This window comes from Triturus cristatus, chromosome 4_1 (genome assembly GCF_964204655.1).
Source record: "Triturus cristatus chromosome 4_1, aTriCri1.1, whole genome shotgun sequence".
NCBI lineage: Eukaryota > Metazoa > Chordata > Amphibia > Caudata > Salamandridae > Triturus > Triturus cristatus.
Window position 1 is genome coordinate 300,547,135 of NC_140585.1, and position 19,328 is coordinate 300,566,462.

Here is a 19,328-nt window from a genome sequence, read left to right on the forward strand (position 1 = left end):
ATGATTGTCTATTTCACATCTCAGAAATGCACTGAATCATTCCACATTACATTATCTTATAGATGCATTGAATTTGATTTTTTTTCACGGCAGCAGTTTTTTTTATGTGTTTTTCAGGACTCAAAATGCATGCTGGATCTATTTACTATGCCCATGCTGGTTTACGTTGCAATGAATGTCTTCTCCATATCAAATGTAAACCCAAATCCTCTCAACCTCCTTAGTGTATTGCATTTATTGTTCTAGATGAATAAAGCCTCTAGATGGCACGATGTACTTACTAATGTGATGTATTTTTAAATTCATTCTTACTACTAATTTTCTCCTATACAAGACAACAAATGTTTTTAATGAGAAGCTTTAGAATTTCCATTTTAGAGAAGATTTGAAATATACACTGGTGCAAGCTCATGTCGCTATAGAGGGGGTATCAATATCATCAGTGCAATATTACGAAATGCTGCTCCACTACAATGATTCAGGTCATACAGTGTTCCAACAATTTCAAACTGAAGAGTGTCAATTCCACCACAGGTTAATGGTGCTATATAAAAAAGTATACAAACATAATAGAGCAACAAGTGACCTGCAAAAGCCTACATTCAGTAAGTTTGATAGAACAAGTGAACATCCTTTTTTAAAGCCACAGGAATAAAAAACAAATTGACAAACTATTGTTGGATATGCACAATACCTGCACGTTGAAGTGCGGATGATGCTGAACTTGATCGCCTGGGTGTGGTTCTGGTACTCTTAGAGACCCATATAGGTTGGCTGGATCAGAGACCCTTGGAGGGGCAAACAGGCCAGGAATGGTTGGCCTCTGATTAGCGAGGAAGGGTCGATTCACAAGGAGAAAGACAAAAAAGGCACCATCAGTAATGCTGGCATTTAAATCTAAATAAACGGAGAGAAGTGTGGCAAGACACCGTGCCCAGAGGGAGGGTCTCTTAAGAGCCGGGACTTAGTACTCAATGACTGCAACATATCACTTCTGTTTCATTAAGTGAACTGGTTTGAAAACATATATAATACAGATCTGCCATGTGTGTGAGCACGGGAATGATTATTTATGGTGGGGTTGTTTGTATTAAAATCATATTCAAAAGAAATCAATTTTCCAAAGTTTGTTCAAGTGCACCTTTTTCCAAAATACATGTGTAACGTACCATAATCATTTAGGAAATACGATTGGTATGAAACAGACTTGAGTGGCTGACACCTTCATTTACATTATGCCCAGTGCTTTGTTGGAACACAATAGAGCACTGTACATCAATGGAGGGGGTGAGAATTGAATCAATATTATATATTTACACATACAGCTTTCCATTAACATGCTTTACATTGCACATATGTGCAATCTGAGGTACAGGAAAATTACATGTTTTGTTCTGCACCACATAGTGTTTGCTACCCATGTGCCAAACCAGCACCTATACCACTTCTAAAGACACAATACATCCATCATTGTAACAATCTCTATTAAGACCCTCAATCCAAAAATGGTAGGCGTGATGCTCTGTGGAAAGAAGTAATCTACTTGAAATGTAGTTTAAATCTATTCTCTCTGTTGATTAAACAAAATATCTAGCTTTAGCAATGCAAGAACCCCCACAGCCCTGCAAAAGTCTACAAAGTGGGATGCAAACACGAACACTGGTTTGAACATAAAAACGTATGTGCAGTTTCAAGTCGTCCTTCCACCTTCTTGCACAAATGAAGAAAGTACCCATTGAATGAATAAAGGGCAGAATGTATGTAGAAGCAGGGCAGCATGAAGATGGTGACAGGATGGTCAATGCAAGTAAATTCCATTTGCTTTGAAAATTGAGATTCTCCTGGTCATTATTGTATTAGCCGATTGTGAACTCTCTTTCAGGGGGACACGTAATGACATAATATGCAAATCTAAGACATGGATCTGCCAAGTTAAAGAGTCATCCTTTTAAGAATTTTAGAACCGGATTTATTGTCCAGTGGTAATGGACTCTAATTTCAGGAGTGAATGTGAAATCTGGAGAAAAATCTATTGGTTGAAATCTCTCAGTGATACCAACACTACTGTCAAGAAGTTCATAAGACATTGAAAGATTTCCAATTGCCATTAAACTTAAAATCGCAAGCTCACTCCAAAGGCATACTGAGGAGTCAATTGTAAGGGTTGCCGTATTTAGGTTCTACAGCTGCCCAGGCATTAATTATAGCTCAGTTTTATAAAATTGTCAGACATAGTTAGAAACTTGTATGTGCAGCTTCTGCTCCTTGGTCTCTGGCTCGAACTGTCAAAATGTTGAGAATGTCAAGGAACCTACTAAGCGTATACGCAAATCTGTTTAGTGTCCTGGCTGGGTGCAATGTCCGTTAACTACTCCGGAGAGAACCTATATTGGGAGTATCTCCACATGTGTGCCGGAGTGGTAATGTATAGTTTCTTACCTGTCAGTGTAGTTTTTCAGCTGGAAGAATTTTCTGAATTCACATACTGTGCATTATTCCGCCATCTAGTGGATGGGTCCTAAATTCTCCATAAAATCTTTTGTCCTCTTTTTGGCTTTTGCTGTTGGTGGGCATCAACGCACCTCCATTTGGTGTCCCCATTTGACATTGTTGTGCCTCCTCTGGAAGGTCCCACCTTTGGTCTCCATCTTCAGATTCTTTTTTTTTTTTTTTTTTAATGTTGTTCCCTCCTCTCATCTTCTTGGTGGAGGCAGGTGGCTTAGATTGTGAATCCGAAAAACTAAGGTGCACAACTGCACTGACAAGTGAGAAACTAAGTTTTGCAGCGTGAATCTTTTCTGGATTATTTTTGGAATGAACTGTGATTCGGTTCTCCAGACAATTCTGTTCTTGTGTATCTGATAATATTGTTCTTGTAATGAAAGTGCCTGTAACTCACTCACCCTGTGTAGTGAAGTTATGACAAATAAAAAAAGCAGTCTTTAGAGTGAGCATTTGCAATGTAGCCTTGTGTAAAGGTTTGAATGGTGCCCTCATCAGTTGTGTGATAACTACATTCAAATTCCATGTGCGTGCAGGTACCTTTTTTGGTGGTCCAATTCTCTTTGCTCCTTCAAGGAACCTCTTTACCAAGGGGCTGTGAAAAAACTTCTCCCAATGTGGCCTCTTGTGTATGCTACTATTGCTGCTAAATGAACATTTAAAGATGCATATGTTAGTTTGCAGTCTAGGCGATGTGTTAAGTATTTTAGCACCATTTTATCTCTTATGTTTTTCCTTAATAATCTCTCTTCAAGACACCAGAGTGAAGGTCTTTTCCATTTAGCCATATAACACCTTCTTGTTGTTGACTTCCTTGCCTCTATTAGGACAGCCATCATAGTCTCTGGTGCATTAGGTATCCACATTTTAAGTCTTCAGGAGCTATGCTGCTAGGCCTAAAGACTCTTGACTCTGGTTCTGGATGTAGCACCCTTCCTTCTTCCACTGACAGCAGATCTTGTCGGTTTGGTAATCGAAATGGTTACTTACCAGTAGGAGTAGTTTTGCAGCTTGAAGAATTTTCTGGATTCACATGCTGTACATTATTCCACCATCTGTGGCTGGGTCCGGAATTGTCGTTTTTTTATTTTTTTCTTGTATTGGTCGCTGTCTACCAACATTTGGTGCCAGGTATGTCCCCTGTGTAACATCAGACGGTATCCTAGAGGTCCACGTGCGTGGTGGCCATCTTCGGATTCTTTTTACTGTTTTCCTTATGTTTTTTAATCTTTGAAATGGTTTTGAAAATACTGATGTAGTCCTTTGCTTACCCACCTGTTTGTTTTCCTTATAGGGGAGGCCAGGTGGGTTGCATGTGAATCCAGACAATTCTTCAAGCTGCAAAACTACTCCTACTGGTAAGTAACCATTTAGTTTTGCAGCATGAATCCTTTTCTGGATTCACATGCTGTGCATCAGATTGTGTAGCGGTTTCTCCGTGCCTGGGAGGCTGTGGTGAAAGGAAGACTTTGCAAACAGGTGTTGAAGCACCCTTTGTCCAATTTGAGCTTCCTTATTCAGTTGTATGTCCACACAATATTGCTTCGTAAAAGTGTGTGGTGATGCCCATGTTGCTGCTGCACAAATGGAATCAATGGGTAAATTTGCCATAAATGCCAGAGTTGCTCCTTTCTTTCTAGTGGAGTGAGCTGTTGGTTGCATTGTTAGTTCCTTTTAGGCATTGGCATAACATAACTGGATAGCCTGTACTATCCATCTTGCAATAGTTGCTTTTGTGACAGCTGATCCTGTGTTGGTATGTGCGTAAGCAACAAACAATTGCTTCGTTTTCCTGATTTGCTCTGTCTTCTGCAAATATACTAATGCTCTCCTTACATCCAGGGTATGGAGGCTTCTCTCTGCTTTCGTTTTTGGGTTCTGGAAGAAATCTGGCAGGAGAATGTTTCGATTTAAGGGATACTTGCATACTACATTTGGCAAAAACTGTGGGTTCGTTTTTAGGATTACTTTGTCCTTGTGGAAACGGTTCCTGTATCGTTAAAGCTTGCAGTTCACTTACTCTTCGTAGTGATGTTATCACAATGAGAAAGGCTGCCTTTAGATTAATATGTTTGAGGTCCGCTGTATGCATGGGTTTAAAGGGCTTTGTTATCAGTTGAGAAAGGAGTGTATTTAAGCTCCATGTTGCGACAGGAGCAACTCTTGGTGGAGCTATTCTTTTGGCTCCTTCTAAGAAATTTTGAAAGAAAGGGTCTCTGTATATACTGTTCCCAAATAGGTACAGTGTGCACAGAGTCCACAGTCCCCAGAGGTTTGGCAGAGGCTAAAGTTAGATATAACCTTGCTCTCTAAAGTGGTAGCTTGGTCGAGCAGTAAGGCAGTATCAGAGGACAGTGTAAAGCATTTGTTGCACACACTCAGTCAGCAAATGGTCTCACACACTCAATAACTGAACTCTAGGCCAATGGTTTATCTACAAAAAATATATGCTTGTTTTATTTTAGAACCAACAATAGGTATTAAAATATACTTTCTCAGAATGAGATGCTTTATATAAATACTTTTGCAATATGCAATTGACTTTTGTAGAAAGTTACAAGTGGTTGCAATAGGCAACACAATTTCAAACACAATTATACATTGAGCTCAATGGGAATTTCTAGTTAAATGCAATTGATTACTTTTTGGATTACTTTTCTTACCACAGGGCTGGATCCTAGATTCAGTCCCGGGACATCTCCTGTAAACAGTTGAGTAAAAACGTTTTTGTTATACAGGCGATTTTAGATGAATATTTTAAAGTTTCAAAACGCGACACTTAGAAGAATTTCCAAGGGAAACCAGTCAATGTTACCCTATGGAAGAAAAGTGAGTTATCGGGTTTTGGGGAAGTACTCGACTGGCAGAGTTAAGGCTCTGGACAGACTCAGGGGTCCCCCAGGGTCAGGTAGGTACAGTTGTTACACCCTCAGCGGCAAAGGGGCAGCCGGGTGCAGAGGGAGTTAGGCCCAATATTATCCTATGGGAGGCAGGGGGCCTTTGGTTGGTGGCTGCTGGCTAGCAGGCCACGCGGCTGTGGGAGCTGGGCTCCTGGTCACAAACTCAGGGCAAGTAGAATAGAGGTTGCACTCCGAGGGGCACTCGGGCGGCTGGGAGCAGGGTGCTTTTGAGGCGTCGGGCGCTTAATGGATTTCAATGGAGAAGCTCAAGGACGAACAAAGGCTGCAAGCTCGGGGACGAAGATTCTTCAGGTGCGACCACCACTTCAAGAGGTAAGTTGGGAAGTTGGAGGATAGGTAGGCACCCAGGAGTTGGGCACGGGGGGCCGCAGGGTGCCGGGGTGCCTTTTGATGTTGGGAAATCTTACCCTCTGCTGGTCACGGTTGGAGGGGTCCCCGGTTCTGAGGCTGCAGGCGTCGTCCGGAGCGTCGAGGTGGGTCCTTGGGTGCTGGATTCGGGCTCGCAGTCGCTGGCGAGACGTCCTCGTGGTCTTTGTCCACTCCGGCACAGGCCAGGCTTGGCGGGTGCAGAGTGTGCAGGAGTCGCGGTTCCTGGCTGATGCCAGGGGCTTGCTACTTGCTTTGAGCAGTACCACTGCTCGTGGGCGTCCCAGTTAGTTAGAGTCATAAGGCAGTCAGGTCCACTGGAGACGCCGGGGTTTAGCAGGAGCAGGTTCGAGTGTCGACAGGCCAGTAGGGCTGGGGCCAAATCAGTTGAGGTCTTCCTCTTGTTAGCAGCTGCACGGCAGGTCTTCTTGTTTCTTGATCTTCTTGCTTGTTTCGGAATCTGGATCTGAGGAAGGAAGGTTCAGGGTGCCCCTAAATACTAAATTTAGGGGTGTTAAAGGTAGGTAAAGGGCAGGGACCAATGGGTCCCTTCCCTGGGGTGGGTACACCCCCTATCCTGCCACTCACCTGTGGGAGGGGGGCAGTAGCCTAATCCTGATTGGGCAGGGCTCCCCATCTTAAAGATGGCGAGAGCCCGGGTATATTCACCTGGCCTCTCCCACCTGAGGGGTGGGGTTGGCAGAGGCTGGCACACCCCCTTTCCTCCCTTGGGGTTTCCCGCCAGTCTTCCCACCAGAGTGGGGGTCAGAACCGGTGGGGGGCAGTTGCTGAGTACAGCAAGTAGCCTGGAGAAGCTCACAAAGGCGGCATGCCTTTGAAGTTTCCCCTGCCCATCCTGGGGGAGGAGACCTAGCACCTCGCCCAGGATGTGCATTGTTGCAGGCCCAGGAGTGCGGATGGCTCTCTACCCAGGGGCCCAAAAACATGTCTGCTGTGTGGCAGCCTAGGCAGCCCCTCAGACAAGATGTGGATTGTAGGTTAGGTTCAGGGGTAAACTCTAAGTTGCCCTCTGTTGTGCATTGTACATTAAATCCCACACTGGCATCCGTGTGGGTTTAATGTGCTGAGAAGTTTGATACCAAACTTCTCAGTCTTCAGTGTTGCCATCATGAAGCTGTGGAGTTTGTGTTGACGACCTCCCAGCACCATATACTCTTAATGGCAGCACTGCACTTACAGTGCTCAGGAATGGCACCTGTGCCCACACCACTGGCATAGGGCACCCAGCTAGAGGTGTGACTGAGGTATGCCAGGGCAGTGTGTGTTGTGGGCATGGCACACAGGGATGTGTGCCATGTCGACTCTGTTTTGTTCTGCACCAAGACACTCAGCCTGCAAAGGCAGTGTGTGTGTCAGGGTACAGGGCCTCTAAGGGTGGCACAATAAGTGCTGCTGCCCGTAGGGGCCTTCTCTGGTCACAAGGCCCTGGGTACCTAGGGTTTACTTTACCAGGGGCTGACATGTGGCCAGAGATGCCAATTGGGTTTAGGCTGTTAGGCAGTTTTTAGGGAAGGAACACAGGCCCTGGGCACCTGATTGGCAGGAGCCCAGGGCACACCACTGAAAAGTGCATCAGTTATCAGGCAAAAAGTAGGAGGGTTACTGCAACAGAAATCCACTTCCTTACAACCTTTTAATGACTGGTCTTGTAAAAAACGATTTTGCATGATTTACCTCGTGTGTATGCCACTATGGCAGCAAGGTGCACTTTAAGGCTCGAAAAATTGATGTTGTTATCCAATAGGTAAGTAAGCTATGTAATAACTTTTTATGTATTGATTGAATTAGTGTTGTTGTTGGTGGTGCACCATGTGGTATATCACTTCCATTTTGCTGTATAGCATTTTCTTGTTGACTGCCTTCTTGCTTCTTTTAGAATTTCCATTGTTCTTAGGGGTAGATTGAGATGCCCAAATTCTATGTATTTAGGCGCCAGGCTGCTAGTTGTAACATTGCTGGCTCCGGGTGAAAAATTTGTCCCTGTTGCATTGTCAACAGGTCTTTTTCTGCTTTGATCCTGACCATTTCTCCATTGGATAGTTCTAGGAGAGTTGAGTACCAGGTTTGTCTTGTCCAATGAGGAGCAATGATAATCAGGTTTGTTCCAGGTACCTTTGCTTTTTGAAGCACTTTTTGCATCAAGGTTATTGGTGGAAACACGTAAACAAATGTCTGAGAGCAATTGAGAGAAAGCGCATTTCCCTTTGACAGGTGGTGTGGAAATCGAGGCAAAGTATTGGCATTTCTTGTTCTGCATTGTTGCAAACAGGTCCAACACTGGCGTTCCCCAGATGTTGAATAGAAACTGTACCGTTGTGTGTTTCAACTCCCATTTGTGGGAGCAGTTGTTTTGTCTGCTCAGTTGGTGCGCTGTGATGTTGTTTACCCCTGGTAGATGTACTGTCTGTAAATTGATTTGTTTGGTTATTGCCCAATGCCAGATTTCCTGTGCAAGTTTGCTTAGGGGAAAGGACTTTGTTCCACCCCGTTTGTTCAGGTAGAACATTGTAGTTGTATTGTCTGTTTGTATTAAGATGGTTTTCTGCTGAATAGGTTTTTGGAATGCCTTGAGTGCCAGAAAAACTGTTTATTTCCAAAACATTGATGTGCTTCGTGGAGTCCTGTTCGTTCTATTGACCAACAACTTTCAGCTGGTTGAGATGTGCCCCCCAACCATTGAGGGATGCATCCTTGGTGACTCAGATTGAGTTGGGTCCCTGATAGGTCTCCCCTGTGCTATGTTGTTGGATGCCCACCACTGAATCTCTGCTTGCAACCTTTGTGTAACAACCACTAGATCCTCCCAACTTCCTGTGGCTTGCGCCCAGCTGTAGGTGAGCCATTCTTGGAATGGGCGCATGTATAGGCGAGCGTGAGGGATGAGTAGGATACAAGATGCCATCGTGCCCATTAGTTTAATTACTTTCCTCACTGTCAGAGACTGTCCCCTCTGGCAGAAGGCGGTTTCGTGATGGATAGCTTGTATCCTGGCCTGTGTGGGATAAGCCTTGGCGTTTGCCGTGTTCAGTCTTGCTCCCAGGAAGGTTTTTTTCTCTTTCTGGTGAAGTAGGCGATTTTTTGCGGTTTATTGAGAAACCCAGGCCTTGCAGCGTTTGAATTGTTTTTTAACATGATTCTGGCATGTTTGTTTTGTGCGTCTCCTTATTAGCCAAACGTCTAGGAAGAGCAGATGTGGATTTTCTCTCTTCTCAGGTGGGCCGCCACAGCGGCTAAACACTTCTGAATGACAAACAGACAAAAATAGAAAAAAAGACAACTTCTCAACCCCTCCCCCCGGTTCCTCACCCCCCCTCCCATTTCTTGACATTCGAAAAATAGAAAGAGAAGCAGTCTCAGCCCTCCATAGCGTCTGGGACATTGTCTAAGTGGTGTTTTGACCCAAGTCGGGAAGGCGAAGTAGCCGCAAGTATCTGGGGCAGGAGAGCTCGCGGAATTCGGTGCACAGCAGGGAAACGAAAGGGCGCCACACATCGAAAGAGGCCCCTTCACCCTGCAGCGAAAAGGTGATGCGCTCCATGCCCAGTACATACAACAGGCGCTGGAGCCAATCCTGTATGTTTGGAGTAGTGTCTGTGCCCCAGTGCGATAGGATATTTTGTAGAGCTATGCCTATTTGTTTGCCTTCATGGGATTTGAGGGGGTAAGCAAGTCTGTCCGAGACCCCTAGGATTATGTGTACAGGAAATCGGAGTGTAGTGTCAAAATGGTGGTCTATCTCGTCCAGCACCTGCGACCAGTACATAGTAAGCGCAGGGCATTCCCAAGGCGGGTGTAAAAGTGTGCCGTCAGCATCACCCTCTCCTGCAAGATGGGGGAGCAGTCAGGATAGCTCATATGGAGTCGGGAGGGTGTGAGGTACCAATAACCCCAGTGGCCATCTCAATGCTGTTGATATTACAAACGGAGTGTCTAGCACAGTAGTAAATGTCCGACCATTCTCTGAGAGTCAGCTCCCTACACAGTTCAGTCTCCCAACGTCTTTGGCCGGCTGACTTGACCGGCTGTTCCGGGGGCCGTAGGAAGTGGTAGAGTTCTGTGATGAGTCGCTTGGGGGAATTTTTGGAGAGCAGCCATCCCTCATACCTGGCGAGGAACCTCCCCACACCCGGGTGGACCAGGGGCTGTGCAACTTAATGTCGTATTTGCAGGCAGTGGTAGCGCTCTTTTTCAGGTACTTCCGTAGAGCTGATTTTATGCTGAACAGGAGTACCTTGAATTGGTAGTGTGTTCCGTTGTGTAGGAATCTTAGGTACTTTCTGTGTCTTTTGTTGATTGGTATATGTAGGTAGGCCTCTTTGAGATCTATTGTTGCTAGATAATCCCCCTTTTGAATCTGTGGGATTATTTCTTGAAGGGTACACATCTTTAAGTGTTGTGTGAGTATAAACTGGTTTATGAATCTTAAGTCCACGATTGGCCTTAGGGTGTGGTCCTGTTTGGGTACGAGGCAGTATGGTGAATAGTTTCCTTTGTGCCAATCTTGTTTTGGTACCTTTTCTATTGCCTGTTTTTGGTATAGTTCTTGGATTTCTGTATTTAGCAGTGTTTGTTCTGCTTTGGTTAAGCATTTTGTTTTGGGTGGATTTTCAGGTGGTGTCTTTGTTAGCTCTATGCAATATCCGTGTTGTACCACATTTAATATCCAATTGTCGGTTGTGATCCTTTCCAAATGTTTGTGGGAAAAGGATATTCTTCCCCCCACTGGTGTTGTGTGGGTCCTTTTCTGTGAGTGAGTCAGTTAGAGCCATTTCCTCTTCCTCTAGAGGATTGGCCTCTTCCTCTGTCATTCCCGCTTCCTCAAAAGGGCTGCTGTTGTTGCCAGCCTTGGTAGCTAGACTGTTGACCCATCTCTTGGTTTGGGTTCTGACCCCGAGCCTGTTGTGGCATCTGCTGTCCTTGGCCAAAGCGGCCTCTACCTGTGGCTTTTCTGTTAGAAAAGCCTCCTCTTTTAAAAGTAGCTCTTTGCTGTAAGGCCCCCATTGCCCTTGCTGTTTCAATCTCATTTTTTATTTGCTGAAGGGACTCATCCACTTCCTTGCCAAACAGAGCTTCCCCATTGAATGGTGTGTTGATGACTGATGTCTGAACTTCTTGTTTAAATCTAGAAATTCTGAGCCAGGTATGCCTTCTGAGGATGGTTCCTGTGCACACTTGTCTGTTTGCAGTATCTGCTGCATCTAGGGCTGACGTTAGGCAGGTGTTACCCACATTTTTCCCTTCTTGAACAATAGAGGTTTACCTTTTCTTGTCCTCCTCGGGGAGTTTGTTCAGCCCCTCTTCTATTTCATCCCACTGTTGGTGGTCATATCTATTTAACAGGGCATTTGAGTTGACCATCCACCACTGTGTTGCAGCTTTTTTCCATCCTTCTCCCCACCATATTCATCCTCTTACTTTCTTTCTCTGGTGGAGGGCCTGTGTTGGAGATTGCATTTGCATTCCTCCTGGCTGTTGTTACAATGATTGAGTCAGGTATAGTACTTCCCTGTATGTATTTTGGGTCTTTTGACAAGGGTTTATATTTTTTCTCCACTCTGGGAGTTACCCCTTTGTTTGAAGCTGGTTCTTTAAGGGCTTCTTTGCCTTGATTCAGAATACTTGGTAACATGGGTAGATATTGTGTCCCCTTTATTACAGGTGCCAGGGTTTCCAGTAGGAAACATGTGTCCCCCTTTTCTTCCTGTAAGGGAACACCAAACTGATTTTCTGCCCTCTTTACCATGTCATTATAAAAAGCAATGTCATCTGGGGGTGATGATTTCGAAGGGTAGCTACAGATCTCTTCCTCTGGACTCTCGGTGTTGAGATCGTTCCAAGTATCCTCAAAGGTTTCTGAGTTTTCCTCTTCCTCTGATATGTCTCCATCTTCCTCGGGCTCTTCGCCTCGAGGTTCTGGTGTTGGTGGGGACTCGAAGATACTTCTTCCTCCCCCTTGGCGTCAAAGTTTTCCGGTTCGGCAGCCGGTGTCTTAGGGAGTCGAAAATTCTTTGAGGCGTCGAATTCCTTTTTCTTTTGTAAGAGCATAGCCATTTCCTCCTTAAGTCTTCTCCTTTTGACCTTGAGTGCCCTCTTGGCGTCAGAGGCCGGGGACTTTCTTTTTTTTCTTCTCGGTGCCGACGTTAGTCTTCGGCGATGTTGTGCCCTTTTTTGCGGGTTTGATGTCGAACCTTGGCTTCGGTGCCTTCTGCGATTTTCGCTGTTCGGTAACCTTTGGATGGGTTCTGTGGGGTTCTTTAAATCGTGGCTGACCCTCGATCAGCTTCTTGCTCGGTGTCGGTGCTGCTTTGGGGGGTCTTATGTTCGTGGCCCTTCGGTATCAACGGATCTTTATGTCTTACCTTCTCAGTCTTCTTTTTCAACTCCCTCGCCTTCTTTTCAGCATGAATCTTTTCGGAGTCCTTTTCTAGTATTTCGACGTCCAAGCCTTCATGTGTGAACTCAGCTGGAGCTCACTGCTCTTCGTCACTAGAGAAACCCATGTCCCTCATGGAAGGTTTCTTCGTCGACTGCGACATTGTGGTGTAGTGGGCCTGTCTTTGGTTTAGGCATGTCCTGAGCATCTTCGGCAGGAACGCTGCACAGGCCTCACAGTCCTTGTCCTGATGATCTTCGGGCAGGCAAAGGTTGCACATGTCACGTGGGTCACGTTGTGCCTATTTGCGGTGGCACTTGGGGCAGAATTTGAAAGGGGTATTCTCCATGACCCCTACCTCGCCATTTATGGACTGGAGTGGTCCTCAGGTGTTCCAACTGACACTCTGCTCCTGCCTCCAGCTACGGCGTCTGTTAGTTTTTTCTTTGATGATCTTTCGATGATAATCTTATTTTGAAGATTTTTCGGGAAAAACAAAAACTTTCTTTGGAGCTTCCCTTCTTGCTTCCAGACCCAACGGCGGAAAAAAGAATCTGAAGATGAACACCACTCACGTCGACCTCCAGGATACCGTCTGGCGTCACACAGGGGACGTACCTGGCACCAAATGGTGGTCGACGGCGACCAAAACAAGGAAAAAAAATCAAATTCCGGAACCAACCACTAGATGGCGGAATAATGCACAGCATGTGAATCCAGAAAAGGATTCACGCTGCAGAACTGTTAATTTTTCCCTGAGATAGATCTATCAGCTTTGAGAACCATGACTGTCTCGTCCATTGTGGAGCAATTAGTATCAGGGTCATCCTGCTGTTCTAGCATTTGCTGATCACCCTGTGCAATAGTGGTATCGGGGGGAGAAATGTGTATGCAAATCTCCTTAACCAGTTTATCGACCGTGCATTCCCCATTGATTTGTGGTAACATTGTCTGGAGGCAAAGTTTTGGCATTTTGCATTCAGGGGAGTTGCAAACAGATCTATTTCTGGAGTTCCCCATTTCTAAAAAATCATGTTGAGCACTGTTTGGTTTAGTTCCCATTCATGAGGACATGAAGCTTGTCAGCTCGGTCTGTCCACCTTGTCAGTGTCTTTTCCTGGTAGATGGACTGCGATAATTTCCATCTTCATTTGAATCATCTATTTTCACAACTCTTCTGCTAATTTTGACAGTGGTAGGGATTCCGCCCTCCAACGTCCCCCCCAACCCCCATTTGTTGATGTAGAACATAGTGGTTGTATTGTCTGTTTGGATCAATGTTGTATTCCCCCATAACTCTTTCTGAAAGGCTTTTAAGGCTAGGAATACGGTTTTTAGTTCTACGATTTTTATATGCTGAACAGCATCTTGTTCCTTTCAGACGACCCACACCTTAAGATTGTTCATGTGAGCTCCCCATGCCATACGAGAGGAGATTTTTGCAATGGTCACTGTAGGAGTTAGTGGAGCAAATGTTCTCCCTTGTGTTATATGTGATCTGCTCCACCACGCCATCTCCTCCCCTATCTTTTATGCAACAACCACTAGATCGTCCCAACTCCTAACTCCCTGTTACCGGTGACCATTGTCTCGCAACCATTCCTGATTTGGTCTCATGTTGAGTCCCGCATTTTGAATCAAAGGACTTCCTAGTAACATCCCCACTGTCCTCACTGTCAGAGCTTGCCCCTTCGGTTCAGCTGGGTTTCCTTCCACAGTGATTCTGTTCTCTTCTCACAGGGACACAATATTCCCTTGGTCAGAATTAAACCTTGTCCACAGAAACATTTTCACTTGTTTGGGTTGTGGAAAATACTTCTCTATGTTTAGCAAGAATCCCAGCCTGTATAGAGTTCTCATTACTTGCCGTATGTGCTCTTCGCCGTTTTTGCGAGAATTTGCCTTACCAGCCAGTCATCTAGGTAGGGATAAACATTAATGGCTTGTCTCCGTAGGTGTGCTGCAACTCCTGCTAGACACTTTGAATACTAATGGTGCGGATTTGGTTCCGAAGGCTAGTAACTTGAACTGGTAGTGTTTTTTGTTTACCACAACTCTGAGGTGGTAGTTTTTCTAAGGTGTTTTCTCCATTACTCCGTAGAGGGAGACGCCCGCACGTGCATTCTCCAACACCGTTGAGGAAATTATTCACCTCCTCTCAAACTCTCCCCCTTCTTAAGATGATTTCCTTAACTTCAGTTGCCTTTCAGTGAACTTCTCACGATCTCCAGTTGTTAACTTCTACTAAGTGTTGGACTCTTCAGCATGCATCCAGACCCAACGGCAGAAAAAAAGAATCGAAGATAGCGACCAGAGATGTGAGCTTCCGGAAGAAGCACAACAACTTCACAAGGGGACACCAAATAGACGTGCGTCAATGTCAACAAACAGCAAAAAAGATTTTATGGGAAATTTCAGACCCAACCACGAGATGGCAGAATAATGTACAGCATGTGTATCCAGAAAAAGATTATCTCTGTAAAATACTTTTTTTTTTCATAAGCAGCAACAAAACAAGTCCAGCACACTCCTACCCATTAAATTGTACTCTGTTACCATATGACATAAATTAGGTGAGCTGGACCATCACGCTGACAAGTACTGTATATGATACATATGAATGGAACTAGACATGACCTACCATTTGTCCTGGTTGCAGTGCTTGGTTGGGCATCCCTCCATAAAATGGGGGATGAGTAAACCGCTGTTCATTTGAATGTTCCTTTATCTGCGGGCGAGTCATGTTGCTGCTTGGAGAACCTGTGGGTGGACTTCGCTGGGGCTTTCCAATCTCAGAGGGGTGTTTCCAACGTCCATCTTCCTTGGATTTGCTCCAGCTTCCAGAGCTACCACGTGTAGAACGGCTTCTTCTCTTCTCGCGTTTCTCCTTTACATCCTCTCTGATCCAGAATTCATCATCTGTGTCACCATCATCCCCCGGGAAGTGCTTCTGCATGGCCTTTTGAAAAACTCTCTCCAAATTGTCAGCCATCATTGTGTACTCTAGAGTGAACAATTAAAAAAAAATAAACTCTTAAAAGTAAAGTACCTTCCAAGCGTAGTAAAAAAAATAAAAACAATTCTAAACTATTTTACAAACCTTGTCCAAATCAATATTCTAACGTTACTATATCTTGCAGGAGAATAATTAAGTGACACATACAATTCTAGATTTGTTGGAACCTCTTGGTGTACACTTTATGTCCCACATGCCCTTATTAATTCATTTCAGATTTAAATACAACAGGACTGGGTTTAAGTTGTTTTTGACTTCTTGTCTCATCACAATTAGGCACTTTAATGCAATTGTTATGTTTGGCAAAGACATGTTTCTTCTTCTTGAGTGTTGCTTGGCTAACATATTGGACCAAATGGTTGTGCATTTACTTTCTGTGTTGCTAGTGAGGAGTAAGGGTTATTTTTCACTTTACAATTGAACTGATTTTGTGGGAACAGTGGTGTAGTGGGGAGTTTGTGTTAAAAAGAGAATAATCTTTTATTCGTTTCATACCAGTTTGTGGTTATCCCTTCTGCCTCTAGGGTGAACTAAGGTACAAAAGAAAGCTATGACATTCACCTGTGATTCTTGGACAGCTTTTGAGTCCTGCACATTGTGGGGAAAGTTTGTTTTGCGGGTCATACAAAAAGGTTACACTGACACCCGTCATAGAGAATGTGAAAACATAGCACAACAGCAGACAGAGTTACACAGCTATACGTGGTAAGAGGATAGTGCAAGCCACAAACTCATGCTGATGGAAAAGAGATGAAGAGTTTACTTGAGAACAGAGTTAAAGGAAAACTCATGTTTAGCAAGCTCAAAGGAACTTATGGCCTTAGCACACTGTCACATATTATGTGCTTTCAATAGATTGGGAAGACGATTTGACATTAGGAGCAGGAGATCAAATTAGCCAAGAACACAGACAATCTGATAAGATGTCTTAGGTGCACAATTAAAGCACACAAATTAATTAGTATGAATTTAACCCAAATACACATGCATTCAAATGTAGAAGAATACTTTAAGCATTGTTAGAAAGTGCAATAAAGGGTGTATAGTAAAGTAGGTTAAAGTCAAGGGTCACAGGTGGCAACAAGTCTTTTTGTAATTTAAGTGTACCAATGTATAATAGTCTAGTACCATCTTTAAAGAAAAATACTTTTGTAACCCCCCCCCCCTGTTCAACTCTGTATAAAAATAGATGTCTGCAAATTGTGACCGGCTGCTCGCTTGTGTGAGGAATGTCGTTCTGTCGCAATTGTAAAGAGCTGTTATAAACATTGCCAAAGATTAGTCTGTCTTTTCTTCATTTTCTACATTTTTAAGTTACCCTGCAATAGACCACACTTTAAAGTGGACTACGTGGCTGTGTGTACAGTAGGGGGCTGCATCTCCTGGGTGCACAGCATCTCCAAAGGAGAACCCAGCTTGGTACCCCCTGTATCAAGTGATCACGGAGAAAGCTACAGAAAGGAAGTGGAGACACCTGGCCATCAGCAGGTACCAGGTAATAGACACATGGTTAGGTAAGTTTCAAGAATTGAGATTCACTGTAATTGAACAAACTGGAAGGGAAGTCCCGAATACAATCAGGACTAAACAGTGTAGGAACAGGGGCAGAGCCAGAAAGAGGTAGGGATATAAATGGGAAAGGCTGCAGAAACAGTATGGGTGTGTGGTCAAATCGGCATAAGCTATTTGGAGGTGAAGGATCGCGGAGGAGGGGGGTGGGGGGTGTCTGTGTTGGATACATGGACATAGGCAGACGTTATCTCTAATATTCCGTGTCCATCCTACAGGCAGAAGAGGCTTATCCTTTAAGCCCCCTTGAAGCAAAACATAAGCCCTAAAGACAATATAGCCCCAGGACGAGGATTCAGGGAAGGAATAAAGATATTCTATAGAGGGCTGACATTAGAAAGTGAACTCTACTCAAGGGCCAGTCACTGAATATTTGTCGCTTAAAGAGTTCTCATACATCACCTTACGCCAAGGTAAAGAACACAAACCACAATGTAGTTAATGTGGTGTGGTTGAAGTCCATCACTGTGAAATAGCAATACAGCTATATGTTCAATACTATTAAATATATTGTTAGTGAATATCTAAGTAAATATTGGGGATTGTACAACTAACCATTCCTTGTTGCCAAAATTGTTGTAATTAAAGATGTGAATCTCTAGAACATGAAACAATGAAGTAGTTTCTTTCTTCAGAGACATAACCCCATACGCAGTTAGGTCAGGTACAACCAACAGCTCGACTGACATTCAAATGCAGAATACATTGATTTCATCACAGACTGTTGCTGTGTAACAAGAACATTCACAGCCTTGGCATAACGGACCCTGCCCATGAAGAACATAACAAAATTCTCGATGGAGAAACCAAAATGTAATTAATTTAAGATGGGCACTTTCTGATAATGACAATGCTTTTTCACCCTGATTCGCTAAAAGTGATCCCCAGTTTACCCTTCACTTGACACTTGTGTGCAAGGATGGATAAGTTACTTACCTGTAATCCTAGTTCTCTTCCAGGGGTATCCTCATCAATAGTCATAAGCATATGAATATTCCCGCCCATGTGCGGGGACCGCATAAAACACTCATTGTGAAAAGCTGAAAAGCTAACCTCATAGAAACACATAGGAATAAAACTGGCACCGTGCCTTTAAGGGAGCCATGACCCCTAGCTTCCCATCATACCTCAGGGGTGACAGGTCAGTTGTTCTTAGCGGAGACCCGTAGGCACGGGCACAAAGAAATGACATTTATTGTTATTATTTGCCCGGGGAGGCAGGTGGGTTGCTTATGACTATTGATGAGGATACCCCTGGAAGAGAACAAGGATTACAGGTAACGTATCCTTCTCTTCCAGGGGATCCTCAACAATAGTCATAAGCACATGAATAGAATAGCAAGCCCATCCCCATAACCTGCGGGCAAATGTCAAGCATAAACTCAACAGGATTAAGACATATCATGACTCCAATGAAATTAGCATTGGAACAAATTCCTCAAGGAGGCTTGGCCCACTTGGGTATCTGCTCAGAATCAAGGCAGTAGTGCCTAGTAAACGTGTGTACCGATTTCCAAGTTGACGCCTTGCAAATCTCAGCCATTGGTACATTATGCAAGGAAGCTACTGTTGCTACTTTTCCCCTAGTAGAGTGAGCTCTAGGGGAAACCAACAAAGGCTTGTTCGGTAACTGATAAGCCAGCTTAATGCAAGACACTATCCACCTCGAGATAGATCGTTTTCGAAGCTGGAAAACCTGTCCTGATGACACCATAGTTTAAGAATAATTGGTCAGACTTCCTAATGGATTTCGTTCCCTCCAAATAGAATTTTAGAACCCTCTTGAGGTCAAGTGAATGAAGAGACCTTTCTGCTGGAGTAGCAGGATTGGGAAAAAAAAGAGGGAAGGGAAATTGTCTGGTCAACATGGAAGTCAGACACCACTTTTGGTAAGAAAGACGGGTGAGTCCTGAGAACTACCCGATTGTGATGGAAAACAGAGTATGGTTCCTTTGCGCAGAGTGCTTGGATTTCGCTGACTCTGCGTGCTGACGTGATAGCTACTAAAAAGGCAACGTTCCACGTTAGGTGCTGTAAAGTGGCCTTTTGAATGGGCTCAGAAGGAGGGCCCATGAGTTTGAACAGGACAATATTCAACTCTCAAGGAGGAGAAGGATGTCGGACAGGAGGAAAAACTTTCTTCAACCCCTGAAGGAAATCCTTGACCACCTGGAGCTGAAAAAAGGAAGGCTGGTTAGGTGATATTCTGTAGGCCGTAATGGCCGCCAAGTGAACTTATATAGTAGAGTACTTCAAACCAGACTTAGCTAAATACAGAAGATAAGGCAAGGTTACCTCCTCCTGCCCACTTGTTGGACTAAAACCATTACGCATAAACCACAAGAAAAACCTCTTCCATTTAAAAGAATAAGAACTTCTGTGGATGGTCTCCTCGACTCCCTTAAAATGTTCATGCAGACCTGAGGGAGATTCAAGTGTCCATATTGCAGGACTTCAGGAGCCAGGCTGCCAAGCTCAGCGACGGAAGGCTGGTGTGCAGAATCTTCCCTCCCATTTTGGTCAGTTGGTCCGGTCTGCACTGCAGCCTCCTGTGTGGACA

The 19,328-nt window shown here is 44.3% G+C and overlaps 1 protein-coding gene across 4 annotated transcripts in view; it reads right to left on the bottom strand.

The window, feature by feature from the left end:
- The window catches only part of CECR2 (CECR2 histone acetyl-lysine reader), a 646,890-nt gene that overhangs the window by 116,436 nt on the left and 511,126 nt on the right, over positions 1-19,328 (bottom strand). For all 4 annotated transcript variants that reach the window (XM_085652176.1, XM_085652174.1, XM_085652177.1 and 1 more), the window contains 2 exons: positions 14,825-15,186; positions 695-823 (listed from right to left, as the gene is read on the bottom strand). In XM_085652176.1, coding sequence (XP_085508302.1) covers positions 695-823; positions 14,825-15,186 — 491 coding nt within the window. The remainder of the gene's footprint in view (positions 1-694; positions 824-14,824; positions 15,187-19,328) is intronic.